The sequence below is a fragment of the Trachemys scripta genome, chromosome 8, assembly GCF_013100865.1.
Source record: "Trachemys scripta elegans isolate TJP31775 chromosome 8, CAS_Tse_1.0, whole genome shotgun sequence".
Classification (NCBI taxonomy): Eukaryota; Metazoa; Chordata; order Testudines; family Emydidae; genus Trachemys; species Trachemys scripta.
In genome coordinates, this window is record NC_048305.1 from 69,375,180 (window position 1) to 69,400,179 (window position 25,000).

The following is a 25,000-nucleotide window of genomic DNA, read 5'->3' on the forward strand; positions in this document are numbered from 1 at the left end:
TCCCTATGCCGGATCCTGCCAATGGCACAACTTACAGTAAGCCTGCCGAAGCTCTAACATCTGCTGGAGACGGGGAGCTAGAGCCAGCTCCCTCTATCCAGACATAGTGGAGAACTGGAGCCATAGATTCAGGTCCTCCCTCTCTCTTCCCCTTCATAACAACCTATGAAATCCTAGGGCCAAAGTGAGTGATTATGTGGTTTTCACATCAGCAGTCAGAATCTCATAAAAACTCTCTACAAATGCATAGATCAAAGAACATTTCATGTGCTGCTTACGCAATAGACTAACCGTGTAGTATTCAAATGATTTTCATGTTTCCTATAACTGCTACAAGATATTGTTTGCACTACTGTAATCTCCATTTTACTGCCCTCCATTATTTTTGAAATATTCTGAAGATATTACTAAAATGTCACAACACATTGGTTTTCATCTCATACTGTTGGAAAATTCAGTTTTCCTTGCAACAGAAAATAGATATATAGCAGTTTGGAGCTCATGCCAACATATCCAACAGCTGCACAAATGTCTAGTCAACAGCAAATACTGATGAACCTCCTAGAACAAGGCACACATATTAAATGTAACATACAAAATTTCTTACCATGGGTGGTCGAGCAGTAATGGGTCCAAAGGGAGGGGGTAGATTCATTTTATTCATAAGGTGCAGCACCTGAAGTAAAAATTAGGTAACAATTCTCGTTATAAACAAACTAGTTCTTTGGCACAGTACTTTCTAATGCTTTCATATGATAATTTTTAGTATTCTACTCAATTGTAAATCATCCAGATAAAAATCTACTGACTTTTACAACAGCCATGTTTGTTAAATGCAGAAATGTTATCAGTACAGTAGAACCTCAGAGTTACGAACACTTTGGGAATGGAGGTTGTTTCTAACTCTGAACAAAACTTTCTGGTTGTTCTTTCAAAAGTTTCCAATTGAACATTGACTTAATACAGCTTTGAAACTTTACTATGTAGAAGAATAAAATAAGGAAAGCATAATTTAAGTTGTTTACATCTAACAGTACTGTATTTACTTTTATTGGGGAGGGGGGTGTCTCTGCATCTGCCTGATTGTGTACTTCCGGTTCCAAATGAAGCGTGTGATTGACTGGTCAGTTTGTAACTCTGGTGTTCGTAACTGGGGTTCTAGCATATAAGCTATTTGCAAACTTCAATTTCCACTCCAATATGGGGGTCTTTTTGCAATTATTTTCATATAGAAGTATACGTTAAAACTCAGTACAACTATAATAAAAACAGTTACTGTTATCGTTATTTTTTTTTTAAGTACTTAACACTTATATTGTACTCTATCAGCATTGGTATTGTAAATTAGCTAAGCACCCCGGGTGCGATCCCTAATGGTGTACACTGGTGTAGCTCCACGGAAGTCAGAGCTATGCCAATTTACACCAGCTGAAGATCTAACCCCACATGAAGCTTACCTTATGAAGTTAACATTCTGCTATGAAGAAATAAAGACTAAAATTAAAATGTAGCTAATGAGTCAGCAATGGAGGCCAGACACACCTGACAGTGGCTAAGTACAATTAACAGAAAGGGTTTGCTCTGAGCCAATTTACAGTATTGGGTACCTGAGTCAAAAACAGTACAAAAAAATTATACAGTGCGTCTTCAATGCTAGTGAAATTACATCCACTTCTTGCCAACTAAATCTTCTCTATATTTATCTCAACTTATTTAATAGCAAAATGTTAACTCGTAGCACTGGAAAATCAAGTCTTAATTATCCACAGGAACAAAAGTAACAGCACTGTTCTATAGGATAATAGTTACTATAGTATATATTATTTAAAAAAAAAAAACAAAGAAAATATTGGTATCTGACTTGTATTTCTTTGATTTTCTCCTTCTTCACTTACCTGTACATAAAATTTAGGCACGCTTGCCAAGGCATTTGCTATATTTGCTAGGATTGTACTTGAAGGCGGTGGATATAGATATTTGAGGCAAGAGTTTATAGGAAAGGTTAGCCTGAGGAAAAATAAACATTGTAGAAAATTTTAAAAATCAATAAACCAGCAGCAACATCAAATAATCTTACATTCCCTGAACCCTACAGGTAAAATTAAAGAAATATTTAACTTCTGAAATACTTCTTGAAATACATCCTCAAAGCCATCTATGGTTAATAGAATATAGCACTCCATAAAATCCAGACATCTCAGCCAAAAAAAGTACAGCACAAAACTAAACCTTGAATTTCAGAACTGATCTCCTGTCCAGAGTTATCATACTTAATGATACAAAACAAAAACAAATAAAACCCAGTGGATCCAGTCAGATCCAGTATAGCAATTCCTGAAGATTAAAATATGTTAACCACAACATACTGTAGACAACTTTGACTTTTCTTTCCTCAGTTTGTAATAGTAACAGTGCACCCTCCCTCCCCGCAATAAGCTGTGTGTGGTTACACATCCATATTAAGGCCTCAACTCCACCAACCCTTATGCACATACTTAACTTTACTCTCATGCCTAAAGTTTTAAGAATATAAGTAAGTATTTAGAGGATAGCAGACTAATACAGTATCTATACTACGCCAGGAATATAATAGTTAAGAAGCCAAAGAATCAGTACTTACCCATGGCTGGGAGCAATTCCATTCTCTATTTTAGGACAGCTTGGCTCTTTTCGTTCTCTCTCTTCTTCCACTGGTTCTTCTGACCTGAAAAACAGATTAGTATTAATTAAAGTTGGGCAAAACTCCATGAAATACGTGATACACAATGCCTAGAAAACACGTTTCACATGTAACATTCATAATTTATTCCAAAATACAGTGGGTTAGTCTACTGGCCTTTACAACTTTTGTAGACGATGCTAGTACTGTAATTATAGCGCCTAGACCTTTAAGACTTGTCCTGAGCTCTTTAAAAAACCAAAGAAATCCAGAGTTAAATGCATCATTCCCTGCCCCCACCCCCCACAGTGCCAGATGTTATGAAAAAACCAATGTCATATTACCTAGTGCTTGGAGGTTTGTACAATACCAAAGTACAAAATTGTGATTTGAGAAATATTTCAGCCTTATTACAATCTCTCTTCTTTTGGGTGTACAAGTCAAATGTTTATTTTAATCTGTGGTTGATTTTAATTTTACATAAACACAAATTTGTCAGACAAAAGCTTTTCATACAATGTATAATGTAAGTAGTCAGGCAACCAGATAGTCAGATCTATTCTGATATAATTTAGAATTTTTAAATCTTGTGACCTGAAATCCGGAATTTAGAATTTTTAAGTCTTTCATTCTTTTACTTGATCCCCTAATGTGTTTTTGGAAATGAAGTATTATATGAAAGATTATAAAATGAGACCCAAACTATCAATTCCTTGGTTATATACTTACAGATTTAGAATGAATGGGGCTAAAAAAGGCTTATACACCTCTACCCCAATATAACGTGACCCGATATAACATTATTTCGGATATAACGTGGTAAAGCAGCGCTCCGGGGGGGCGGGGCTGCGCCCTCCAGCGGATCAAAGCAAGTTCGATATAACGCGGTTTCATCTATAACGCAGTAAGATTTTTTGGCTCCCGAGGACAGCGTTATATCGGGGTAGAGGTGTATTTTGAAGAATAATTACACATTTTTGTATTGTATTCAAAATCTTAAAAGTAATTCAATAGTATTATGAATTAATCACTAAGGCCCAAGCCAGGTCATCCCAGGTCACAATGCTCAGGGCAGGAAGCTGGGTCCATCCTCAGGGGACAGGAGCCACCACTGTGGGGTGAGTACAGGGCAGGCTCATTCTCCAACCATCCCTCTCCTTCATGGACTGCCCTCTGCACAAGACCTGTGACCCATCTACAATCTTTCCATGAGCGACTGGTGAGTCGAGACCAATCATTTGGGAAACACTGGATTAGGGTACTATTCTATATAACGGTGGCACAACTGGACCTGAAGTCAAGTAATGTGGGCAGGATTTGGGCCTTTAGTCTAGAGATCTATTATTATTTTAATTTAGTTTCTACAGTAAGAACATGTTAATGTTTTTAAATGGACATGTTTTATTTTTTGACTGAAAATAAATGACAATTAAGATAGTGTGAACATTTTAAAAATGGTTTTTCTTATTATTATGGTCAAAGTTATAAAAAACTCTAAACATGGAAACAAGCTATTATGCACATACATACCTTTTATTTTTCTCTGAGAGTGAAGGTTGGCTAAGAACATGAACATTGTCTTGTTCCCTTGCAAATTCAACAACTAAAGTGTGACCTAAAAGTCTCAGCTGATGCAGTCTTGACAATGCCTTAAAATAACCACAATAGCAACAAAGAATATTAAGTTTCAGTTAAGTTAATAACTAGAAATATTTAAATACATTCCAATAAAAATAATATTTTCATCATTTTTCAAGGCTCAATTTTTCTTCCTAACATTTTTTCACCTAAACTTCTGCTATATACAATGGAACAGGCAGAAGCCTACCACAACACTTGCCAACCTGGGTGGAAGTTGCTTTTGGAAAGGGAAAAGTAAACACATTAACTTTTTTGAAGTGCTAAGTCAAGGCTGTCAACAGTCAAAGTTTTAGTGATTACATGTTTTATTTTTAGCTTACAAAGTTCAAGCCTCTTTGGTTATAGCGAGTTATTTTTGAAAAAATGTTGACATTGTATAGGAAAAATGACACCTGTATCAATATTAGTAACAGTCAGATATCCTTCAAATAAAGAAGTAAAATTTAATTATTAAGCCAAAATTTATTCAGCTAATCTGTTGCCCTCCATGTAGCACTTAAATATTCTATATTTATTAATAGATCAATGATTAAAAATAGACTTGTAGAACACCTGGAAAAACATGATATGATAGGGTCTAATCAGCACAGTTTCTCCAAAGGCAAATCATCTCTCACCTATTATTAGAAGTCTTTTAAAATGTCAACAAAGCAATGAATGAAACAAAACCAGTTGACATAATGTATGTAAACTTTCAAGAGGTCTCTGAGGATATGTATGTTTACACTACAACATAAGCCCATGTTTGAAGCCAGAGTCAGGTGTAACCCACTTTGTGTCTTCATTGCCATTGCACTAAACCAGGGCCTAAGTTCCCTCTAAGCTTCGTGGCTGGGCAGGGGCCCAGGGCTGTGGCGGGGAGAGATGCCTCTCCACCAGCACGGACCTACCGTGGCTGGGAGAGGTGCCCTCCCTGCCGGCCCCAGCATGCCGCAGCCAGGGGAGAGGAACCCTGCCCTTGGCCCAGGTCTACCAGAGCTGCCAGGGAGAGGAGCCCCTCCCTCAGCCTGGCCCAGCCCGACACGAACTGTTGCAGCTGGAGAGAGGTGCCTCTCCCCCAGCCCTGAGCTGCTGCAGCTTGAGAGGGTTGGAGGGAGTCCTCTCTCCCCACCGCAGCCTTGGGCCAGCCTGCACCCCATCCTCCTCATCCCTGGTCCCACCCCAGAGCCTGCACCCCAAGCCAGAGCCCTCACCTCCTGCTGCATGCCAATCCTCTGCCCCAGCCCTGAGCCCCCTCCCACACTCCAAACCCCTCAGCCCCACTCCCATCACATGTATTTTGTTATGTGCACCAATATGAAGGTGTCACACATCACCTCCATATTGGTGCACATAACAAAATTAATTCCGCACATGGATGTAAAAAATTAGAGGGAACACTGCCCAGGTCTCAGACCCAGGGTCCCAGGACCCCACGGGGTGGAGGGTCCAAGCTCGACTTAAGCAGGGCCCAAGCCCTATTGCTTTGCAGCGTAAACACAGCCCCGTTGACTTGGGTCCTGGGAGTCAGATGGAAGAATCCCACAGTTTCATGAGACAACTTCCTTAGTCCTTTCTATCCCAACCATCTACAATCCACTCTATTAAAAATGGAAGTCACCCATCCTTTGCAAGCGGTAGCAGCTCAGATCAGCATTCACCCATTTTCTTCTGATCACTGATCTGCAAGTACACTATCAGAGAACCTTCTCGGTTTGCAATGTAGCACGAACCAATCAAACCCTTTGCACAGCGAGCTGCTTCCTGGTTGCGTGCAGGGCAGGCAGTAAAGTTTTCCCACAGTGCACCACGGTTCTAGAGCTAGAGCAGCCATATTTTGTGGGGGAGAGGGGACACTAGGGACTCTGGGATATAGTTATTTTGACTCGGGTCTGTGCGCTGCACTGTGGATGCCAGAGTCCTAGGTTTGAACATGGGTTATAAAAGTCTTAACCTAGGGTTAAAACACAACATAGACACTCAATATCAGTGCACCCTAACACGGCTCAGTGGACTCGAGTCCCAATAATCCTGGGCTTAAATTGCAGTGTAGACACATGCTGAGAAATTTCTTCCCAAGAGGCTATTAAAGAATCTAAATAGTCATGTGGTGAGAGGGAAAGTATTGTCATGGATCAAAAACTGTCCAGTGAAGACTGAGGAACTTCAGGGATGTTTAACCAAGCTAGTCAACACAATGGCAAATGAAGTTGAATATTAATAATGGCAAACTACTCACTCACCTTACAGGATTCTAACCATATCAACTCAGGAAAACATGGGGGCCTCTACATACTCTGTTCTAAAACAGTTCTCAAATATAATACTCCTTTCCACACAACTCAAGGAAATCATGCTAGAACCCTAGAATCAACAGCCATGTTTAAATATGGTTGTAGTTAGCATGGTTCAAATCTCATTGCATATAGAACCAAGATTCCTGAACTGTACATTTATGAAGTTCTGGCAAGTCAGCAAGCCTGTATTTTGGTGCGCAACTAGAGTTGATAACTAACATTTTTTCACATTTGTGGCATGACAATAGAGAACAGCAGAGTCACTTGAAGCCAAGTCACTATTCAACTGACACATTCAATATCACTTTCTTGAAAATTATAGTACACAGTGTGGCCTAAAACTGTATTCAGAAGACCTGGGTTCTATCTCTAGCTCTTCCACTGGTCGGCTGGGTGACACTGAGAAAATCACTTCATCCCTCTGTGCCTCAGTTTTCCCAACTGTAAAATGGACATAATGAATCTTACGCCTTTTTGAAGGAATATAAAATCTGCCAACAAGAAGTGCTATATAACATTATTATTACCTCTCTATCTTGTTTGCAAGGTGCCTATCAACATGACAACATCCCTGCTCTTATCAAAGTAGGGCAAAGATTTTTTCAGGGTGCAGTCCCGAATGTGCACCTATGAAGTCCTTCAGCAAGCATTATAGCAAACGTTCAATTGTAGTTGGACACATGCTTTATGTTTGCTATAACCAAACTGTGATATAACCTGCAGTATGAATAGCATGCTTATACTTGAAAAAATTTTTACTCTATTTTGCATCTTTTTCCCAAACTCCCAATACTGGGAGATCCAGGAAATGTTAAAAGTTAGCTGGAAACTTAGAAAAAACATTTGCTAAAATATTTAACGAAAAGCCCAGTACAAACCTTTACAGCTGAATTTTCATTGGGGAAAGTAGCAAAAGCTGTATGTTTCTGGAAAACAAACATAATTATTTGTCTGTTATAGCTTTTTAGATCAGAGTATGAGAGATCTCAGCCATATACACACACTTTTGGACTACAGTTTTTTACCAAAGATTTAGCACTAGAAAATACATTTAAATTAGATTTTAAAGGTAAATTTGAAATTTTTATTTATAAGTTAATTAAGTTATTTGCAGATTTCAAGTTTTCTGGTTTTTAGTCTACTAAATGTATATTTGGGGCAAGAGATGGACGACCAGGGAGTGCCTGACTCACAAAAAGGAACAAGAGGGAGAAAAACAGTCAGCTCTGTGTCCATGAAGGCAATGGAGCTCTGCAAAGAGGTAGAGGGTTGTGGGGAAGAAGTGAAGATTTGCCAGTGTAAAATTAAAGCATGCTTAGTCTGTGGCCAAGCAGATATTGGGGAAGTTTATCAAGCCCTGATTTTCACATGAGTATACCATCTCTAAGTCATCATAATTGTATATTAGACATATTTTATGATACAGGCTTTTCTAGTGAATAAAATCTAAGTCAACAGTGCCAATTGGCGGAACATCTTCCTCAAAGAAATTCTTACCAACACTACTTCCCTGTGGCAAAGGCAACATCACACCTAATGCTATGTTCTGACATTTGGGAGGTTTTTCTGCTTATTTTCTAGCCTGGATGATTTACCTCTTTTTCCTAAGTACCAGCCACTTTTTCCAAAATGCCTTCTCAGATTTCAAATCTGAAACAAACTATCATTTAATGAATAGTTTAGACTTCAGCCTAAAGTTTTATTAGCTGGCATAATTTTATATGTATATATTGGAACAAAATTTTACTATTATTTTGGCATTTGTTTTGCATCTTTTTACAAAGATCCTACAAACACTAAAAACACATACTTAACTTTATTTTCCCAAATGGTTCCAGTAACTGAATTTTAGACTGAGGTTTAAAGACTATAGTCTGTTATAGTGAAAAAGCATTAAGGGTCTAACAGAAGATGATAAAGAAAATTCACATTTCAAGATGACAGACCAAATATATAACAGGGCATTGCTGCAACTACTTCCTGGATTGAGCCTCTCTATTCTGGAACATAAATTAAGTGCACTAGTTCAGGCTTTTAAATCATCTCGCAGTTTTTTAAAAACAATTTGGCTTTGTCACCTCTAACCAACAGTCCACACAGCCTCACTATACATCAATAAAAACTAAAGTTGTGTGGTTATTTTCAGAATGCTTTCATAATATTGGTCATGGGAATCATATTGCATAATTTTGGTGTATTATTTAGGGTCCAAACAAATCTTCTATCATCCGTTTATCATTGTCACAACAAAAGCTTGATCCTGAAATAAGCTCTATGTGGACAGACCCCTGCGTCTCTCTGGAGGCCCACTGAAATCAACTAAGCTCTGTGTGAGAGCCAGTCGGGAATTTTTCAACGTCTTGAAGTTTTATGGGAACTTAACAGTTTCAACAAAACTTTAGTTGGGTCCGGGGTGGGAGGATGCCCCAGAATAGCCTGGCGAAAGTGGCGATTAGGGTGCTCCGCTGTACTGTGGGAGATGCAGGTTCAAACCCCTGCTCTCCCAAGGGAACTGTTGCTCGCTATCCAAATTACATGTTCAGGGACTGGAACCTGGGTCCCTAACCACAGTGCTACCGAGCCCCATACAGCTCTAACTCAGCACCAAGCAGTGGCCAATAGCCAGGAGTTTCCCTCTCAAACATAATTAGCATGGAGCGGCACCAAGGCGGCCGGACAAGAACAAACACAAAGGGGAGGTTTCAGATTAGCAGCCGTGTTAGTCTGTATCCGCAAAAAGAACAGGAGTACTTGTGGCACCTTAGAGACTAACAAATTTATTAGATGCATCCAAAGAAGTGGGCTGTAGTCCACGAAAGCTTATGCTCTAATAAATTTGTTAGTCTCTAAGGTGCCACAAGTACTCCTGTTCCTTTTGCAAAGGGGAGGGGAAGAGAGAGGCCAGTCCTCCCCACCAGGCACCCCGCCCCTCCCTACCCCCTCGGGGGCCGAGGCTTCCGGGGAACGACGGGACGGGGAGAGGCGGAGCCTCCTCCCGCAAAGATCGCGCCGTCAGAGCACTGGAGCAGGGGGAGGGGTAACCACGCAACCTGCCCTGCCCCGCCCCGCCAGGCTCGGACGCTGCGGGGTCACCCTCCCTCAAGAGCCCCGCCGGACACGATCCCCGCCCCCCACCAGGCCGCTCCCGCTCCCTACCAGCCGCCCCTGGTCTGACAGGACCCGCACGGACGCGGCCCCGAAGTGCCTCAGCAGATCCTCCTTCTCCGCGGCCGTCAGGTCGGCGGGCAGGTGCCGCACCAGCAGCGTCCGGCTCCGCCGCCGCCGCCCCACGCACGGGGGCCCTCCCCCTGCCGCCGCCTTGTCCTCCTCAGAGCCGGGGGCCGCCATCCTGCGGGGTGGGGAGTGACCCGGGGTCAGAAAGGCCGTGCGAACCCGGCCGCGACACCCGGGGACGGCAGCTACAACCCTCGCGAGAACTCCGGCGGGGAGGGGCGGGGAACACAAACCTCCCGAGAGTCTGTGCGCTTCCGGGTTGTGCCGGCGCGCGCCCAAGCTGCTCTTGCTCTGCTGAAGAGGGGGCGGTCCCTTGAGGGGCGGGCATGAAGGGATCCCGGGGTTTCGCACCACTGCCGGAGCCAATAGCGATTGTTCCTGGCTCGCCCACTCCAGGGCCCGTGCAACCTTTGAATAATTTGCTTTTCAGTCCCTCGCTGTGTGAATACTTTGACACCAACAGAGGAGAGGAACTTCCAAACACACATTTTAATGAAGAATCAGCTTGACAGGACACGTGTGAGATAATGTCATAGAAACACAGACAGTGCAGTAATATTGTAACATTGTATTTAGATAATTTCACTTTCCTCTTTTTTCATTTCTCCCTTCAGCTTAGGGATAATAAAGGTCACTCGTTCCAGTCCATGTGTCCCTCCACCCCAACTCGCATTTAGTGATGCCCATATTAACAGTGACAGGTTTCAGAGTAGCAGCCGTGTTAGTCTCTATCCGCAAAAAGAACAGGAGTACTTGTGGCACCTTAGAGACTAGCACATTTATGGCACCTTAGAGACTTAGAACGCTTATGCTCTAATAAATTTGTTAGTCTCTAAGGTGCCACAAGTACTCCTGTTCATATTAACAATGTACAGAAGGGGATCAGATTAACATTAACCCAGCAAAACACATTTTCATGATTTCAGCTATAAATATTTCCTCCCATTTCTATAAACATTCAGTCATTGCCAGGCAGGGCCAGCTCCAGGCACCAGGCAACCAAGCACATGCTTGGGGTAGCATCTGGTAAGGGGCGGCCAATCTTGGGGCGGTGGGGGGCAGCGCAGCACGGCATTCCGCGGGGGGGAGGGGCGCTCCAGCAGTGCGGCGCTCGGCAGGGGCGCTCGGCTGGGGGGCGGCGCGGCGCGCGGCACTCAGGGAGGGGTTCCGGCGGTGCGGCGCTCGGCGGGGTGGGGCGGGCTCCGGCGACACGGCGCTCGGGGAGGGGGTTCCGGTGGCGGGGGGGCTCGGCGGGGGGGCACTTTTTTTTGCTGCTTGGGGCAACAAAAAAGTTAGAGCCGGCCCTGTTGCCTAGCCAATCCATGACTTTACCTGGAGCCTTCCAGGCCCCTTATTATAGTTCTTCTAACTTAATCAATCCAGTTTGCACCAGTCTATTTGTCTCCAACTTTTGCTGACTTTTACAAACAATTTTATTTAAACATATTGAGTTGGACTTCTGTTACTTTGGACAACGTAGAATTAATGAGATGAGGCTGCCATCCCTTGTTGGACATTGTTCATCGGGAATGGAGTGTGTGTGTGTGTTTGTGGGGAGGGGGGGGAGGCACATGGACTAGGAGGTGTGAGCTTTACCATCCTGGCTTCCACCCTACCATTTCCTGAATCCCGAGAGGCACCAGGTTGCTGATAGTTTAATTTAGGAAATGGTTGATGAAGACCTAAGTTTCAAAATCTTGTCTGCTCCAGACACGGGAGGCTGATAAACTTCATAGTTGCAGACCAGTACAGATTTTGACATTCCCTCGCTGGCTGTGATTGTGTGTGTCACTTTCAAAGTTCTTTACTTAAGAAGCATCTATTTCTAAAAAGGTTGTGTTTATAAGATGCTGGAGAGGAGAGAACAGAGTTAAATTAAATATGTCACTCAGCTCAGCAGTTAAGAATCAAATGGATAGAACAAATGAAATGTGGTACTGTACCAAACTATGCCTCGCAAGCTGCAAAGGCCCAATTGTGTGATAGATCCAAGATAAGGGAAGTCAAAAGTTATTTATGAAGGAAACTTGAAGTTGTGGAATTCCTTCCTTGAGTGTAAATGCTGTTTCTATAACCACCATTTTCATGACTTTCTGTTTTAAAGAATTTAACAATAAGTGAGAAGCCATAATATTTGTGTGGAATATAGGTAACTTTGAGACTAAAGTGAAGTGAAAGTGAAAACACTTGAAAGCCACTCATATAGATGCACATTTTTTTCTCTTGTCTTTGGTAGGCTAGGAACCAGTCAAATAGGTCTGATTTCACTAGAGACTTCAGAGCTTCACTATTAAAGAAATCAAAACTAAACTAAATATGATCATTTTAACAAAGTTTTAAAAACTGATATTTTTGCAAATTTTTAAACTGTACAAGAAATTTTGAAACAATTTGGACACTGCCCCCACCTAGTACCAATGCAATCCCAAGCAGCTATTTGCAAACAAATTCTAAACACTGAAAGCAAGTTCACAGTGAAAATAACTGGCCAATTTGGAGGTGAAGTGAACATAAGTTTTCATGAAGTTTGAGTTAATATTCATGTTGATGCTCTTAAGATGGAAAGCATTTCTTCATGGGCATAGTGCATAATGCTTTTAGATCTTAATAGCATTCATTCAGTTCTCTTGCTGAGGTGTTATTTCCTGATGATAAATTCACAATTTTGAATTGGTGCTAAGTCGCCTAGTGGCAAAAGGAGTTACATTTTCTATTCAAGAAATGTTCTTTTTCATAGTTGTAATGTATAAGGCCAGATTCTCCGCAGCATGGGTCTGTTGCACCAATCAGATGGGAATAAAGGAGCCATAATCTAGCTGCAAATTCCTGAGTAGAACTGTGCCACAGCTGAGTATACACCTCTGTCCAGTGCTTAATTTGTGCCACGGCTGACACCTCTAGGTTTGCCAGTTCATAGTTCCAGCACCTCTGGGCTTGCTGAATCAGTTATGCATGTAAAAAAAATTGCTTGAGTCCCAGCACCTCTTTCATTACAATTTAAGCACTGCCTCCGTCCCCCTTTCCCAGCTCTTCTCCAGCCTAGGAAGAAAGGCAGTAGGAATGGGAAATGGCATAGCTATGCTATGTTACAACAATCCTCCATGACCTTATAAGCTCCATTGAGGATCTTCCATCAGTGGCACAAACTAGAGCTGCATGACAACAGCTCTAAATCCTGCCAGGATCAGCTCTAAGAATCACAGAGTTGTAACTGGCTCTCTGAGGGTCCCATCTCTGTTGCACTGAGCAGATCTCTGGTATAGGAGATAATCTTGCCTATAGTGTTTAAGAATAGTATTGGCATAGTTTTAAATTCAAATCAGTTCCTCTTGTTCAAGAGAATCAAACATATTTCTGAGTAACTCCAGCGTCCCTTGACGTCCTATTCAAGACAGAAATCACCACATTGTGTATTGCAGGACTGGCTCCAGGCACCAGGCAACCAAGCACATGCTTGGGGCGGCACCTGGTAAGGGGCGGCCAATCTTGGGGTGGCGGGGGGCAGCGTGGCGCGGCATTCCGCGGCGGGGAGGGGCGCTCCGGTGGCGCAGCGCTTGGTGGGGGTGCTCTGGTGCGCGGTGCTCGGCTGGGGGGCGGCGCGGCGCTCAGGGAGGGGTTCCAGTGGCGCGGCGCTCGGCGGAGGGGGTGGGCTCCTGCGACACGGCGCTCGGCGGGGGGGCGGCGCGGGGTGCGGCGCTCAGGGGGGTGGTTCCGGTGGCGCTGTGCTCGGAGGGGGGGGCAGCGGCGCGGCACTCGGCGGGGGGGTGCTCGGCGGGGCGGCACTTTTTTTTGCTGCTTGGGGCAGCAAAAAAGTTAGAGCCGGCCCTGGTGTATTGTCATTTATGTACTTAGTTCAGATGCTAACCACATGTTCACAATGCACCTAACAAAAAGTTGCCACCACCAATGCAGCCCCAACAAAAGCATCTGATCACGTCTTTCTTTCTCTCCAAACAGAGTTTGCATGGTTTGCTCTGTGAAGAATGACTTTTGACCTTTTTATTTCTTATTACCCTTTGTTCTGGTTGCATTTTTATTCATCTGAGTGATGAACACGAAGTTTTTGTTCAAAGCAAAAGCACTGCTTTTATACCAGTGACAGCTTTACATTTATTTTACTGCATATGAACAGGAGTTTTCTAGTGAGTACACCTCCTCTTTATGAGTTTGAAGTGCTACATTTTAATAATAAAGAACTATTAAAAACTGCTTTTCACATATAATGATCAAGAAAAACTACATGCTAAATTTTTTAATAATTCTAGGGCGTCTGTTCTCAGATTGCTGAGTGCTAAGGTGCTGCACAAAGTGAGTTTCTTTGTATTTGCTTTTCCATTTTTAAAGAATATCTTCATTTTTTTTGAATTGTTGATTCAAAACATGCTGACATCCTCTTGCCCAACTCTTTGGTCTTGGCTGTGGCACTGACCCTTACACAGAGGTAGATCAGATTGCAGAATCAAAACCTTACTTTTCACTATGCATTCATTTTTATATTTTAGTGGCTACATTTTTCATCCAATGCAACCTCAGTTATATTAGAAACTAGTGAACTATAAAATTTCGAACAAACATTCCATTGTATACTGAAATGAGCATCCTTTAAACTTGCGGTATGTCTACACTGATCTGCAATTTGACTACAGAGGTGTTAATAGAAGCATGCACCAAGTGTTATAACTCCCTAACTTGGAGGCTGTAAGCACAAACTAAAAAGTTCCTACTTCTCATTAACATACTCCTCTTCAAACAGGACTATGTTAATAGAAACTAGGAACCTTGTCATACATGCCTGCAGTGTCCACATGGGGGAGCTACAGAACAGTACTTCAGTGCATGCTGCTTATTAAAACCCTGTAGTCCAAACTGCAGGGAAATGTAGATATTCCCTAAGCAGTGCCTTGGATTGACATTCTAATTGTTCTCCTGCCTAATCCTGCTCAGACTGTCTAACTCAAAATACTCTGTCAAGCAAGATTTGGACACTGTAATCTGGAATTTCCTTCTTCCCCAAAAACGTATATATAAAGTATATACCTACCTGCGTGGGAGGCATGAGTACAAAAGACAGAAAAGGGTGGAGTTTTTTGTTTTTACTTTCAAAAGAGTTAAGGCATAACAAGAGAGGAATCCAAGCATGAGACTTTTTAAATACCAATGTGGAAAGCCAAACCTCTGGCAAGAAGGAACAGATTTCTAGTTCTCCAGCCTTTTGACTAAATTTATTTGACATTTGTCAGAATTCATTATTTCCCTTTCATTCTGTTTTAAAATTCAAATATTTTCTGCCTTATTTCAAAGTGGACAAAAATGTCCTAGTTTAATCAGTCAGGGAATATGCATCACAGTATACATTTATTACCCATGGATCAGGGCTAATTTATCATTTAGTACCAAGGAACATTTTGTTCCAATTTTAACATTGCAAGATTAAAAAACTGAGTTCCAACTGGCTTTGAATGCTTTCTGTTTTTCATATTGCATGCAAACATCAAAGTCATGCATAAATTTCAGTGCACTCCCAATATCTTGTATATATTCTCAGAAGATCAAGATTTTTTTGTCACATTAAGTTGCAGTACACCTTTAGACTGGTATCATGTATTCACCTGTTGAAAATATTAAGTTATTTTGCCGTTTCTGAGGGTACATAATTTGGAGCAGAACTTCTCCATCAGTGGCTCCTGATGCAGAAGCAGGTTACATCCACTGGCTGAGTGGGAGGTGGGGAGGTTGTCCACATGTAGCAGCTCCAGCACCTGATGGGACCATAAACAATTTACTGGTCCAACCTGCCCTCACCACAGACAGAAACCACCAGATCCAAACAAAAACAGAGTTCCTCAGGTTCTAGGCACAAGCTACACCATCCATGCACAGCCTCACTCTCAGACTCACCTCCAGACTGAGGGTAAGCTAACTGATCCTGTGAAGTCACAGACTCCATTTTACTTCAAGTGCTTGGCACCACATGGAGAGCGTAATATGAACAGATAGTTAAGCACAAAGTGAATTTGATGGGAGTTGTGACAGATGAGGCCTTGGAAGCATGCAAACTTCAACAGATATATACCAAGATATGCCAGACACTATAGGCAGAGAGATTAGTTGGATTTTTGTATCTATAAATGTTATATCTATCTCTGTGAACTATGGATTGTGTTCTAGCTCCATGTGAGACAGTTACCAAGCTTCCCTCAAATTAAAAATCTGTGTGTGTGTGTGTGTGTCTGTGGGGAAGGGGTAATTACTGCAAATCCCAGGACAGGTAAACAACTCCAGAGAAGCAATTGTGTATACTGGTTCAGACCAGGTTCATGAAGCCCAGGAGACAAAGAAAGGGCTTTTGGTAGAAAGGGTCAGCATGAACTGACTCAGAGACCTTCATTTTGATAAAAAAAATGGACATGAGATTGTAACCAAAAGGGCATAACCATGCTGGAAGGGTTTGAAGGACTGGAAACCTACTGGTCTTCTGCAAGTGGGAGATGATAAGTTTATCATGCTTCTAGACTGTTTATTGTTTTATTCTATGTTATCTCTGTAACAGTGTTGGCCTAAAAATAAATATACAGTGGTTTGTGAAAGCTGTCTAGTCACTGGTAAACCCTCCCTAAAGAGAGCAAACCACAGGTGAATCAGACCTGGGATAGGGGAATTGCAGGGGGAATGCAAGCCTAAATCCCAGGTCTTGATGGAGAGAGAGATGCAGGCCCCTAACCTTAAAGAGGTGACAATTAGAGGCCTAAGACCTAAAAAGGCATCCTTGAGAAGACCATGGAGGGGGCAGAAGTGCAGTTAACTCAGGAACTGTGACAGGGGCTACAATGGTCAGGTGTGCTATGACCCCTTATTACAATGATCATAACTGTGTCAATGTTAACTTGTGCTCTTCCCATCTGTTGCATCCACCCCACCTATTGTCACTTGTCTTTTAGACGGTAAGTTTTTTTGGACAGAGACTGTCTTTATTGTAGGTTTGTATTGTGCCCAGCACAATGGGGCTCTGATCCTTGATTAGGGGCTGTTAGAATACTACTAATAATATTACAGGAAGATCTGTTCCCACCTCCTCTCTAGAGGTGCAGAGAGGGAATGCCTGCTATCTCCAGTTCCACCTTTAGCTACAATCTAGGGAAAACATTGTGAATTTCCTCTCCTCTTCCTGGCATGCTGTTGTGAAGCAGGGAAAGAGTTGGTAAAATTGGTTGGTGGAACAAGGGAAGTTTCCCTACAGATTTTGATACTCTGCGTGCATGTGAATGCACAATTTTTTTTTGTTGGGCTTCTCCTCGCCCATTTTAGGAACATGACTCCTTTCAGATACATATATTGCCTTATCCATATTCTCCCATTGTTGAGCTGGTATATGCACAGAGGTCTAGGCTTCTCAAATAAATCCAGCAAGCTAGTGAGCTCACAGTGACCTGCCCCTTGGCATCAGCTAAGCAATCTAGGGGTACTTCGTCACTGACCACCTCACAAAGGCCTATTCCTTGATCTGAGGCCAGCAAGCTAGAGGTATTGAACTAGTAATTGGACAAAAGGCTGGGCACCAACTTCAGTCCAGCATGCTAAATCTGTTGAGCCAGTTATTTCACAAAGACTTACACCATGACTTCAGCTCAGCGCTGCTGAATCAGTAACTTCACAGAGGCCTGTAACTTGTCATCAGTTCAGCATGTTCAAGTTCTTCAGCTAGTGGAGCTTCATATCAGACCAGCACACTAGAAGTATTGAGTTGTAATCTTCAGAGAGACTAGCATGTTTCATTGACATTGCACTTCTAGACTCTGGGCCTGACATAGAGTTGCTCTAACTGCAACAACCCTCTATGAGAACACCAAAAATCACAATCCAGATCCCCTGACTCCCTGTTCTTGGTCACTAGACCATCTTTTCTCCAGTAACAGTTATGCAGAACAGAGAAGTGGAAAAAGGGTGTGGATATTACCAGTCATTCATTTTCAGATATTTTTAAAACGGATCCTCCTGTGCATAATGTATCTCCCGTCAGCTTGTGAGATAACATCAGGGAGGCAGGGGTTATTTCAATAACAGTGTGCTGTTTTAGTAGCTTCAGGGAAAACGGTTTTAATTATTAAAGAAAATTCAAAAATATACCAATCCATGAGTAGGGTCAAAATGACAATGCTGCTGGGAAATCAGATTTTCATAGTAGGAAACCCGTATGGCTGAGTATTAAAATTAATAGTGTACTGTGACAAAGTGGCATTAGAACTGGTAAAGTTAGAGGACTAAATATCACACAGTTAGCATAATGGTTCTTATTATTACTATTATTCATTTGTATTGTACTAGTGCCTAGGAGCTGCTGGCATGGTCCAAGGACCCATTTGCTAGGCACTGTAAAAGTGCATAACAAAAGACAGTCCCTGCCTGAGTTAGCATCATGGTTGCTACATTTCATTTTGCTTGGCATACAATGGACCAAATTTTGAGGATTTGACTCATTTACAGTTTACCTAAATAAAGTCTAAACATGGAATAAGAATCTCAAGATTTTTCCACTGGGACTGCAGCATATATTACATATATTAGGGCAGATGATAATAACTGCAACACAACTATGTGGTATTTCTTTGTCGCCATTTACTCCAGTGCAGAGTGGGTACAATATGCTATCCTGATCTGGTTGCATTTTGTACCAACCTTGCTGTCAGTTAACAATGGTGTAAATGACTGCACAAGATGCAAGGCAGTGATGAATTGGGCTCCAGATTTCTATTTTTAATAACTGACCACTAGATGATGCTCTGACTCCAACTATGTGTGAAGCTGGAAGTCTTAAGATTTTTTTTTTTTTAATTATTCTCTCATTTGGTAGAATTTTGAATCCTATGCAACATTCTATAGATCAGTTATATACAATATGAAACACATACGGAAACAATATCATCTCTGCCTAGCTTCTCTCCTTGGCTACATCTACACTACAGACATCTACCGGCATAGCTATGTTGGCCAGGGTATGAAGAGGTGTGATCCCAGACCGACATAACTATGCTAAGCCCCTAGTGTAGATGCAATTATACAAGCAAAACTGCATTTGCCAGTATAGGTTGTTTTGCTCGGGGGTGTGTGGCAGAAGCTATGCCAGCTCTGGCAGCACAGCTTTGCCAATATAAGGTGTGTCAACACATAGAGCTCTTTACCAGTGTAGTCTGCTGGTATAGAATCATAGAGCTGGAAGGGACCTCGAGAGGTCATCTTATCCAGTCCCCTGCACTCGTGGCAGGACTAATTATCTAGACCATTCCTGACAGGTGATTGTCTAACCTGCTCTTAAAAATCTCCAATGATGGAGATTCCACAACCTCCCTAGGGAATTTATTCCAGTGCTTAACCACCTTAATCCACCCCACAGAAACATTTTCCAATCATTGCTAGTGTTAGGAGTGACAATTTGTCTGTTTCTATACTACTGCTAGAAATGAGTCATCTGCCTCACCATCATCATAGGCATTAAAGTCTGTGCCCTCTCACCACAGGACACCAACCATTCTTTTGATGTTGCTTTCTTCTAAGTATCTGGTCACTTGATCCATAGTCTATTAGCTTTGTTGGTCCAGGACTCAGATTTTCAAGGTTCACATACCACTTTGTTGATTGCTTTTTCAAATGGCTTGCAGAAGAGTACTGTTATTCTTTCTGCTTTTGTATTAATTAACTTGCTACCAGTTTACATTTTAATTTCTCTGAATTTTTGTAAGAACTTTTCAGTCATTTCATTGTTAGTTCCATAATTTTGTCTGTCATCTTGGAACTACAGTTGCCAAACTGAAACTGAAGAGAAACAGAAAAGATTGCAACTGTTTACTTTAGAGAGAAATAAATAGGAGAGGATATTGTGACCCTAAGAGCCTCTCAATGTCAACAGGCAAAGGGTCCACTATATTGTAACTCATAACAGGCCTGTCTGACTGGGTGGATCTCACCACTGTGGCACCTCCTCCTGGCTGTCCTGGGGTTTAGGTCTGCTAGCCAGTGTGCCTTCTTCTGGTGCTATCTCACCATCATCATTTCTGCTCCTGGACTGGTGTCATTCCAAGGACCACAATGTCCTCTTCAGGATACAGCCTTCCAGCTGTGCCGCACTCTGTGCTCCCCGCTTCTGGGAGACATCTCTGTAGTCCCTGTCCAGCCACTTCTCTCAGTAGTGACCGCAGTCTACTGCCTAGCCATTTCCGCAGTGGCAAGGAGTGGTGGGGGGAGACCCGGGCCTGCCCACTATTCCCGCCCCAGAGACCCTGTAGATAGCTGCTACTTGCTGCGTCCCCTCCAACTGCTCAGTCTATTTCCCTGGACCACTTCACCTGCAGCCCTAGCACCTTCTTCACCCTTACCTCAGGGCCTCAGCAGCATGCCAGTCTTAGTAGCCAGCCAGGAGCTTGCTCTCACTCCCCTGATCCTGCCCAGTACTGCTTTCCCCCAGGTGCTAGCTTTCTTCCACCTGCAAGGCAGCCAGTTCTACCTCTTCAAATTCCAGGGAGCAACTAAAACTGCTCTGTTCTGCAGCTTTTCTTATATGGGCCTGCCAGGCCCTGACTAGCTGCTCCTTGCAGCCTCTCTCCTACTGGCTGCTTTCTGCGCAGCCTCTCTAGGGCTACATTAACCCCTACAGGCCAGTGTGGGGCAGATGCCCCATCACAGCCTGACATACTCACTACTCCTAACACATTGTTGTCATGATAGGTATCTTGTAAGGTATTCTATGGAAGTTGGTGTCACACTGGTCAGGAATATCACTGTGTGATTATGTACAGGTTGTGTAGCAAGAATTATGTTTGTGTGCTGGAAATATGTTCTTAAAATTTGTTTGGGAGGCAGTGCATAGATCAAGCCTGCCCTAGACAAAGGAATGTGGATTTACCTGTCTGACTAGCTTGATTACAGGCAGAGGAAAATGGAAGAACATTTGCATATAAGTTAAACAAAGCAATCAGGCTAACAAGCAATTTAGTGAACACACTGGGGTCTGAATCTGCACCCCCAGGAAGTCTTCCTGGCTCTTGAGACAAAGTCAATGAACTTTGGAAAATATAAGGGGGGTGAAAAAAGACAATCTAGATATCCGTCATATAGGTGGCATAGCGAACAGCACCCTCTTTGCATGAAGGGCATGAGCAACTGATATGTTGCTGTAAATAAGAATCTGTTTTAGGCAAAGATATAGCTTTCTAGAATTAAGTTTTAAGCACTAGAAGGAATGTTCTTTTTGTTGTTGTAACCATTCCTGTCTGTTTTTCTCTTGCTTAGTATCATTTAATCTCTATTCTTTATTAATACAATTATTCTTAGTTTTTATCATAAACCATCTCAGTGATGTTATATTGAAGCACAGAGAGAGTCCTCAGCTAACTTAATGGGTTGGTGTGTACACTATCTTTTTAGAGGCAGCAAACATAATTTCTGTGAGTGTCCAGTGAGAGGGACTGAACACTACAGTGAGACATCTCTGGGGAACTGAGGTTCACTTATTGTTCTCTGCAAAACAAGGTTAAGACTGGCAGAGTCTCAAGGAGTTTGCTGGTAAGGCTGACAGAACTGGTGTGGCAGGGAGCTGGCACACAGTGTAATCTCCATAATGCTCATTCTTGCTAAGGCAGAGGGGCAACACAGTTGCTTGCAGTTCTGGATGTCCTTGACAGAGCAGCATGTAAATTACAGAGGAATACAACATAATGAATGGGAAAGTGAAGTTAAATCACATATTCCTATTTACCATCTCTTAAGACATGAACAACAAAACTGAAAGACAGCAAATTTTAAACTGGACACAGAAAAGTACTTTATGCAATGCATAATTGACCTATGGAACTCATTGCCACAAGATATTACTGAATAGGATTAAAAACAAGATTAAATATTTATATGGATAATGAGAACATCCAGCGTTATAATTATTTTAATACTATCAAATGTAAGGGCTATAATTCCTTACATTTCAGAGCATAAGCCAACCACTAAATGACTAATATCCTAATCTTTTAGAGCTATGCATTTTACTGTAATTGTATTCTCTTTAGTATATTTGAGATGTTAAATTGACAGGTCTCTATTTTTTCGTTTTGTCTGCACCCCATTTTTCAAAAATATTACGTATGTTTCCTGCTGTTCTTTCAGAACATCACTGCTCATGAGAAACTCCCTCAATGCAAGTGGGATTTTTTTTTAACACAACTGTTTTTAAAAAATGCCATCTGGAGATATATTTATTTGAGTCACAGTGTCTCACATATTATTAGGGCTTTGTGTAAATCACAGAGGAGGGTGAAAAATTCCATAAAATAGTCATGGGGAATGTGACAGATTTCACCCTTTGTCTCTGATTAGTAGAGGAGTCTCAAAACAGTCATTTATATGTTTAAAGTTGCTTTATATCTGTTGTTCCCAACCTGTGGGTCACAACCCCAAATGGGGTCGCACCATCAGCAGATGGGGGCGGCAATCCCTATCGTGCAGAGGATGCCATTTCGCTCTACAAAATAGGATCCTCCGCACAGCATGACCTCATGTATATGGTGCGTGTGAGATCATGCTGTGGGGAGGATGCCATTTTGTAGAGCAAAATGGTGTCCTCCATTCATTGTGACCTCACACACACTGTACATGAAAGTTCATGCTGTGCGAGGATGCCATTTTGCTCTTCCAAATAGCATCTCCCTGTATGAAGTCCCGGAAGCAAATAATTAATTAAAAGTAGGTAGTGCCAGAAAAAGTTTGGGAACTCCTACTTTATATACTGATACAATCAAATTTCAGTCTGTGCTTGGCATCAAGAATCTAAATTTTAAGAAGAGGAACATGACACAGTAACAGAATATCTAAGACAAAACTACAGATCTATACAAACCCATAGCATATTTACTGGGGGTTAAATTCATCCCAGTGAAGAGGGTCTAGTCAAGTTCTTCTGCACCACTTATACTACAGTTAAGAACTTTATTTTACTGAGGTGAATTTCATCCCAGGTCACCCTAGTTGTGACAGCCTAAATAGGAGTATAGTGTTACAATGTATCAATGTGAGGAGAGAAATTAAAGATGTTATGGACCCCTGCTAAGAAGTCACAGGTACCACTGTCCTTGAATTAGGATCTATCACCTAATTGAACTTAGTGCGAATAAGGATAAGGGACAAGAAAAGGTAAGCTAAAAAGGTGCTTTACTTAACATAAGGTAAATATATGGACAAAATATTTCAATGGTTTGCATGGGCATGAAGCTCAGAACCCTCTCCCTCTACAAATGACAGACAAAGGTATTTATACTTTACAGATCAAAGTTCGTCTGATCATCTGCCTTGGCCTCCAGATGTTGGATCCGGACCTACCACAGCGCTTGGGAATGATAGGCAGCGCAGAAGGGACTCAAATCTTTGATGACTGCTGGACCAGGATCAGATCACTTCTCAGGTAAGTAGGTGGTATGGTATCTCTCAGAGATCTTCCGATGGTTCTTGATCCGACGACGTGAACGTGGGCTGCTGGTAGGAAGGACATCACCCTAGAGCCTGTGTGTGGGGCTTTTATATCCTCTAGTCTCTAGGCAGATTAGTGAACACCTGACCAGTCCTTTTCCCGTCTTTCCACAAAAGAGCACCAAACTCAAACAAAAGGGCTCCAAAGTTGCAAAGAGAAGGGTGGCCAACATGGCTGCCAAACAAATACTAGACACCATTCAAGATGACGATTTTAACAAATTTTTGACATTACCATTTCCCAGGTAAATAATACAAGATACCACATAGACATAAATCAGAGCATTCATATTAAAACATAAGTACATGAATAATGCTATATAATAGGACTGGAACGGACCCCTAGATCATCGAGTCCAGTCTCCTGCTAGGTCAGGTAACCCTGTCATATAACCCCATTCATAATCTTAGCAAGCTCCATTTTAAAACTAGTTAGGCTGTTTGCCCCTACTACTTCTATTTGGAGTCCTCCAACCATTAGAAACCTTCTAATTTCCAGCCTACATTTATTCATGCCAGTTTATATTCATTTGTTCTTGTGCCAATGTTGTCTTTTAGTTTAAATAGCTCTTCTCTCTGCCTGATATTTAGTCCCCTTGCTCCAAGTATTTATTGGGAGCAATCATATCCCTCGCTGCTTTCATTTTGCTAGGCTAAAGAAGCCAAGCTCTTTTAGTCTCTTCTCATAAGATAGGGTCTACATTCCCTTGATCATTTTAGTAGCTCTTCCCCGCACCTGTTCCAGTTTGAATTAATCTTTCTTGAACCTGGATCACCAGGACTATACACAGTGTTCCAAAGGAAATCTTACCAGTGCCTTGGACAATAGTGTTAATACTATCTCTACTGGAAATACCTCATCTGATACAACATATAATCACATTTCCCCTTTTCACCACCACATCACATTTCTGGTTCATAGTCATCCTGCATTTGACTAATACATGTAGGTCTTTCTTCTCCTCAGTCATTGGCAAGTGATGAGCCCCCATTTTATAGCAGAAATTCTTATTAGTCCATAAGTGCATGATTTTGCACTTTGTACTATTAAATTTCATCCTATTGTATTACGTCAGTCCTCAAGCTCAGCCAATTCTTCCAGTGTAATATTCTGATCCACCTCTGTATTGACAGTCTCCCAACTTTGTGTTATCAGCAAATTTCATTAGCACAATTCTACTATTTGTGCCAAGATCATTACTGAAAATATTAAGTAAGATTAGTCCATGGCTGATCCTTGAGGAACTCTGCAAGTAGCCTCCCTCCAGCTTGACCCTTCTCCTTTCAGCACTATCTACTCTCATTGCCCCTTCAACCAGTTCCTTATCCACCTTACAATTCTTGTACTAATCCCCATTGTCTCCATTTTAACTAATAATTTCCCATGTGGTACCATATCACTTTACTGAAATCCAAATAGATGAGATCTACCACATTTCCCTTGTATAAAAAAATAGTTATCAAAGACAGATATTAGGTTAGCCTGGCATGATGTACCTTTGGTAAACCAATATTGCATTTTATTCCAACTTCCATATAACTCCATGTCTTTAATCTTTCCTTCAAAATTGTTCAAAAGCCTGGCATATTATTGAGGTCAGATTAATGGGTCTGTGGTTACCCAGATCACTTTTCCCTCCCTTTCTTAAATATAGGTACTCTGTTTGCTATTCTCCAGTCATACAGT

General features: G+C 41.9%; 1 protein-coding gene across 2 annotated transcripts in view; it reads right to left on the minus strand.

Annotated features, from left to right (window-relative positions):
* Positions 1 to 10,033, minus strand: part of RNPC3 (RNA binding region (RNP1, RRM) containing 3) — a 22,975-nt gene extending 12,942 nt beyond the window's left edge. The window contains exons 1-6 of one of the 2 annotated variants that reach the window (XM_034780474.1): positions 9,733 to 10,033; positions 7,455 to 7,502; positions 4,190 to 4,308; positions 2,621 to 2,704; positions 1,896 to 2,007; positions 608 to 676 (exon numbers count right to left, since the gene is read on the minus strand). In XM_034780474.1, the coding sequence (XP_034636365.1) occupies positions 608 to 676; positions 1,896 to 2,007; positions 2,621 to 2,704; positions 4,190 to 4,308; positions 7,455 to 7,502; positions 9,733 to 9,924 (624 nt within the window). In that variant the 5' untranslated portion in view covers positions 9,925 to 10,033. The remainder of the gene's footprint in view (positions 1 to 607; positions 677 to 1,895; positions 2,008 to 2,620; positions 2,705 to 4,189; positions 4,309 to 7,454; positions 7,503 to 9,732) is intronic. The other variant, XM_034780475.1, reaches the window with a different exon arrangement.
* Between the last annotated feature and the right edge of the window lie 14,967 nt (positions 10,034 to 25,000).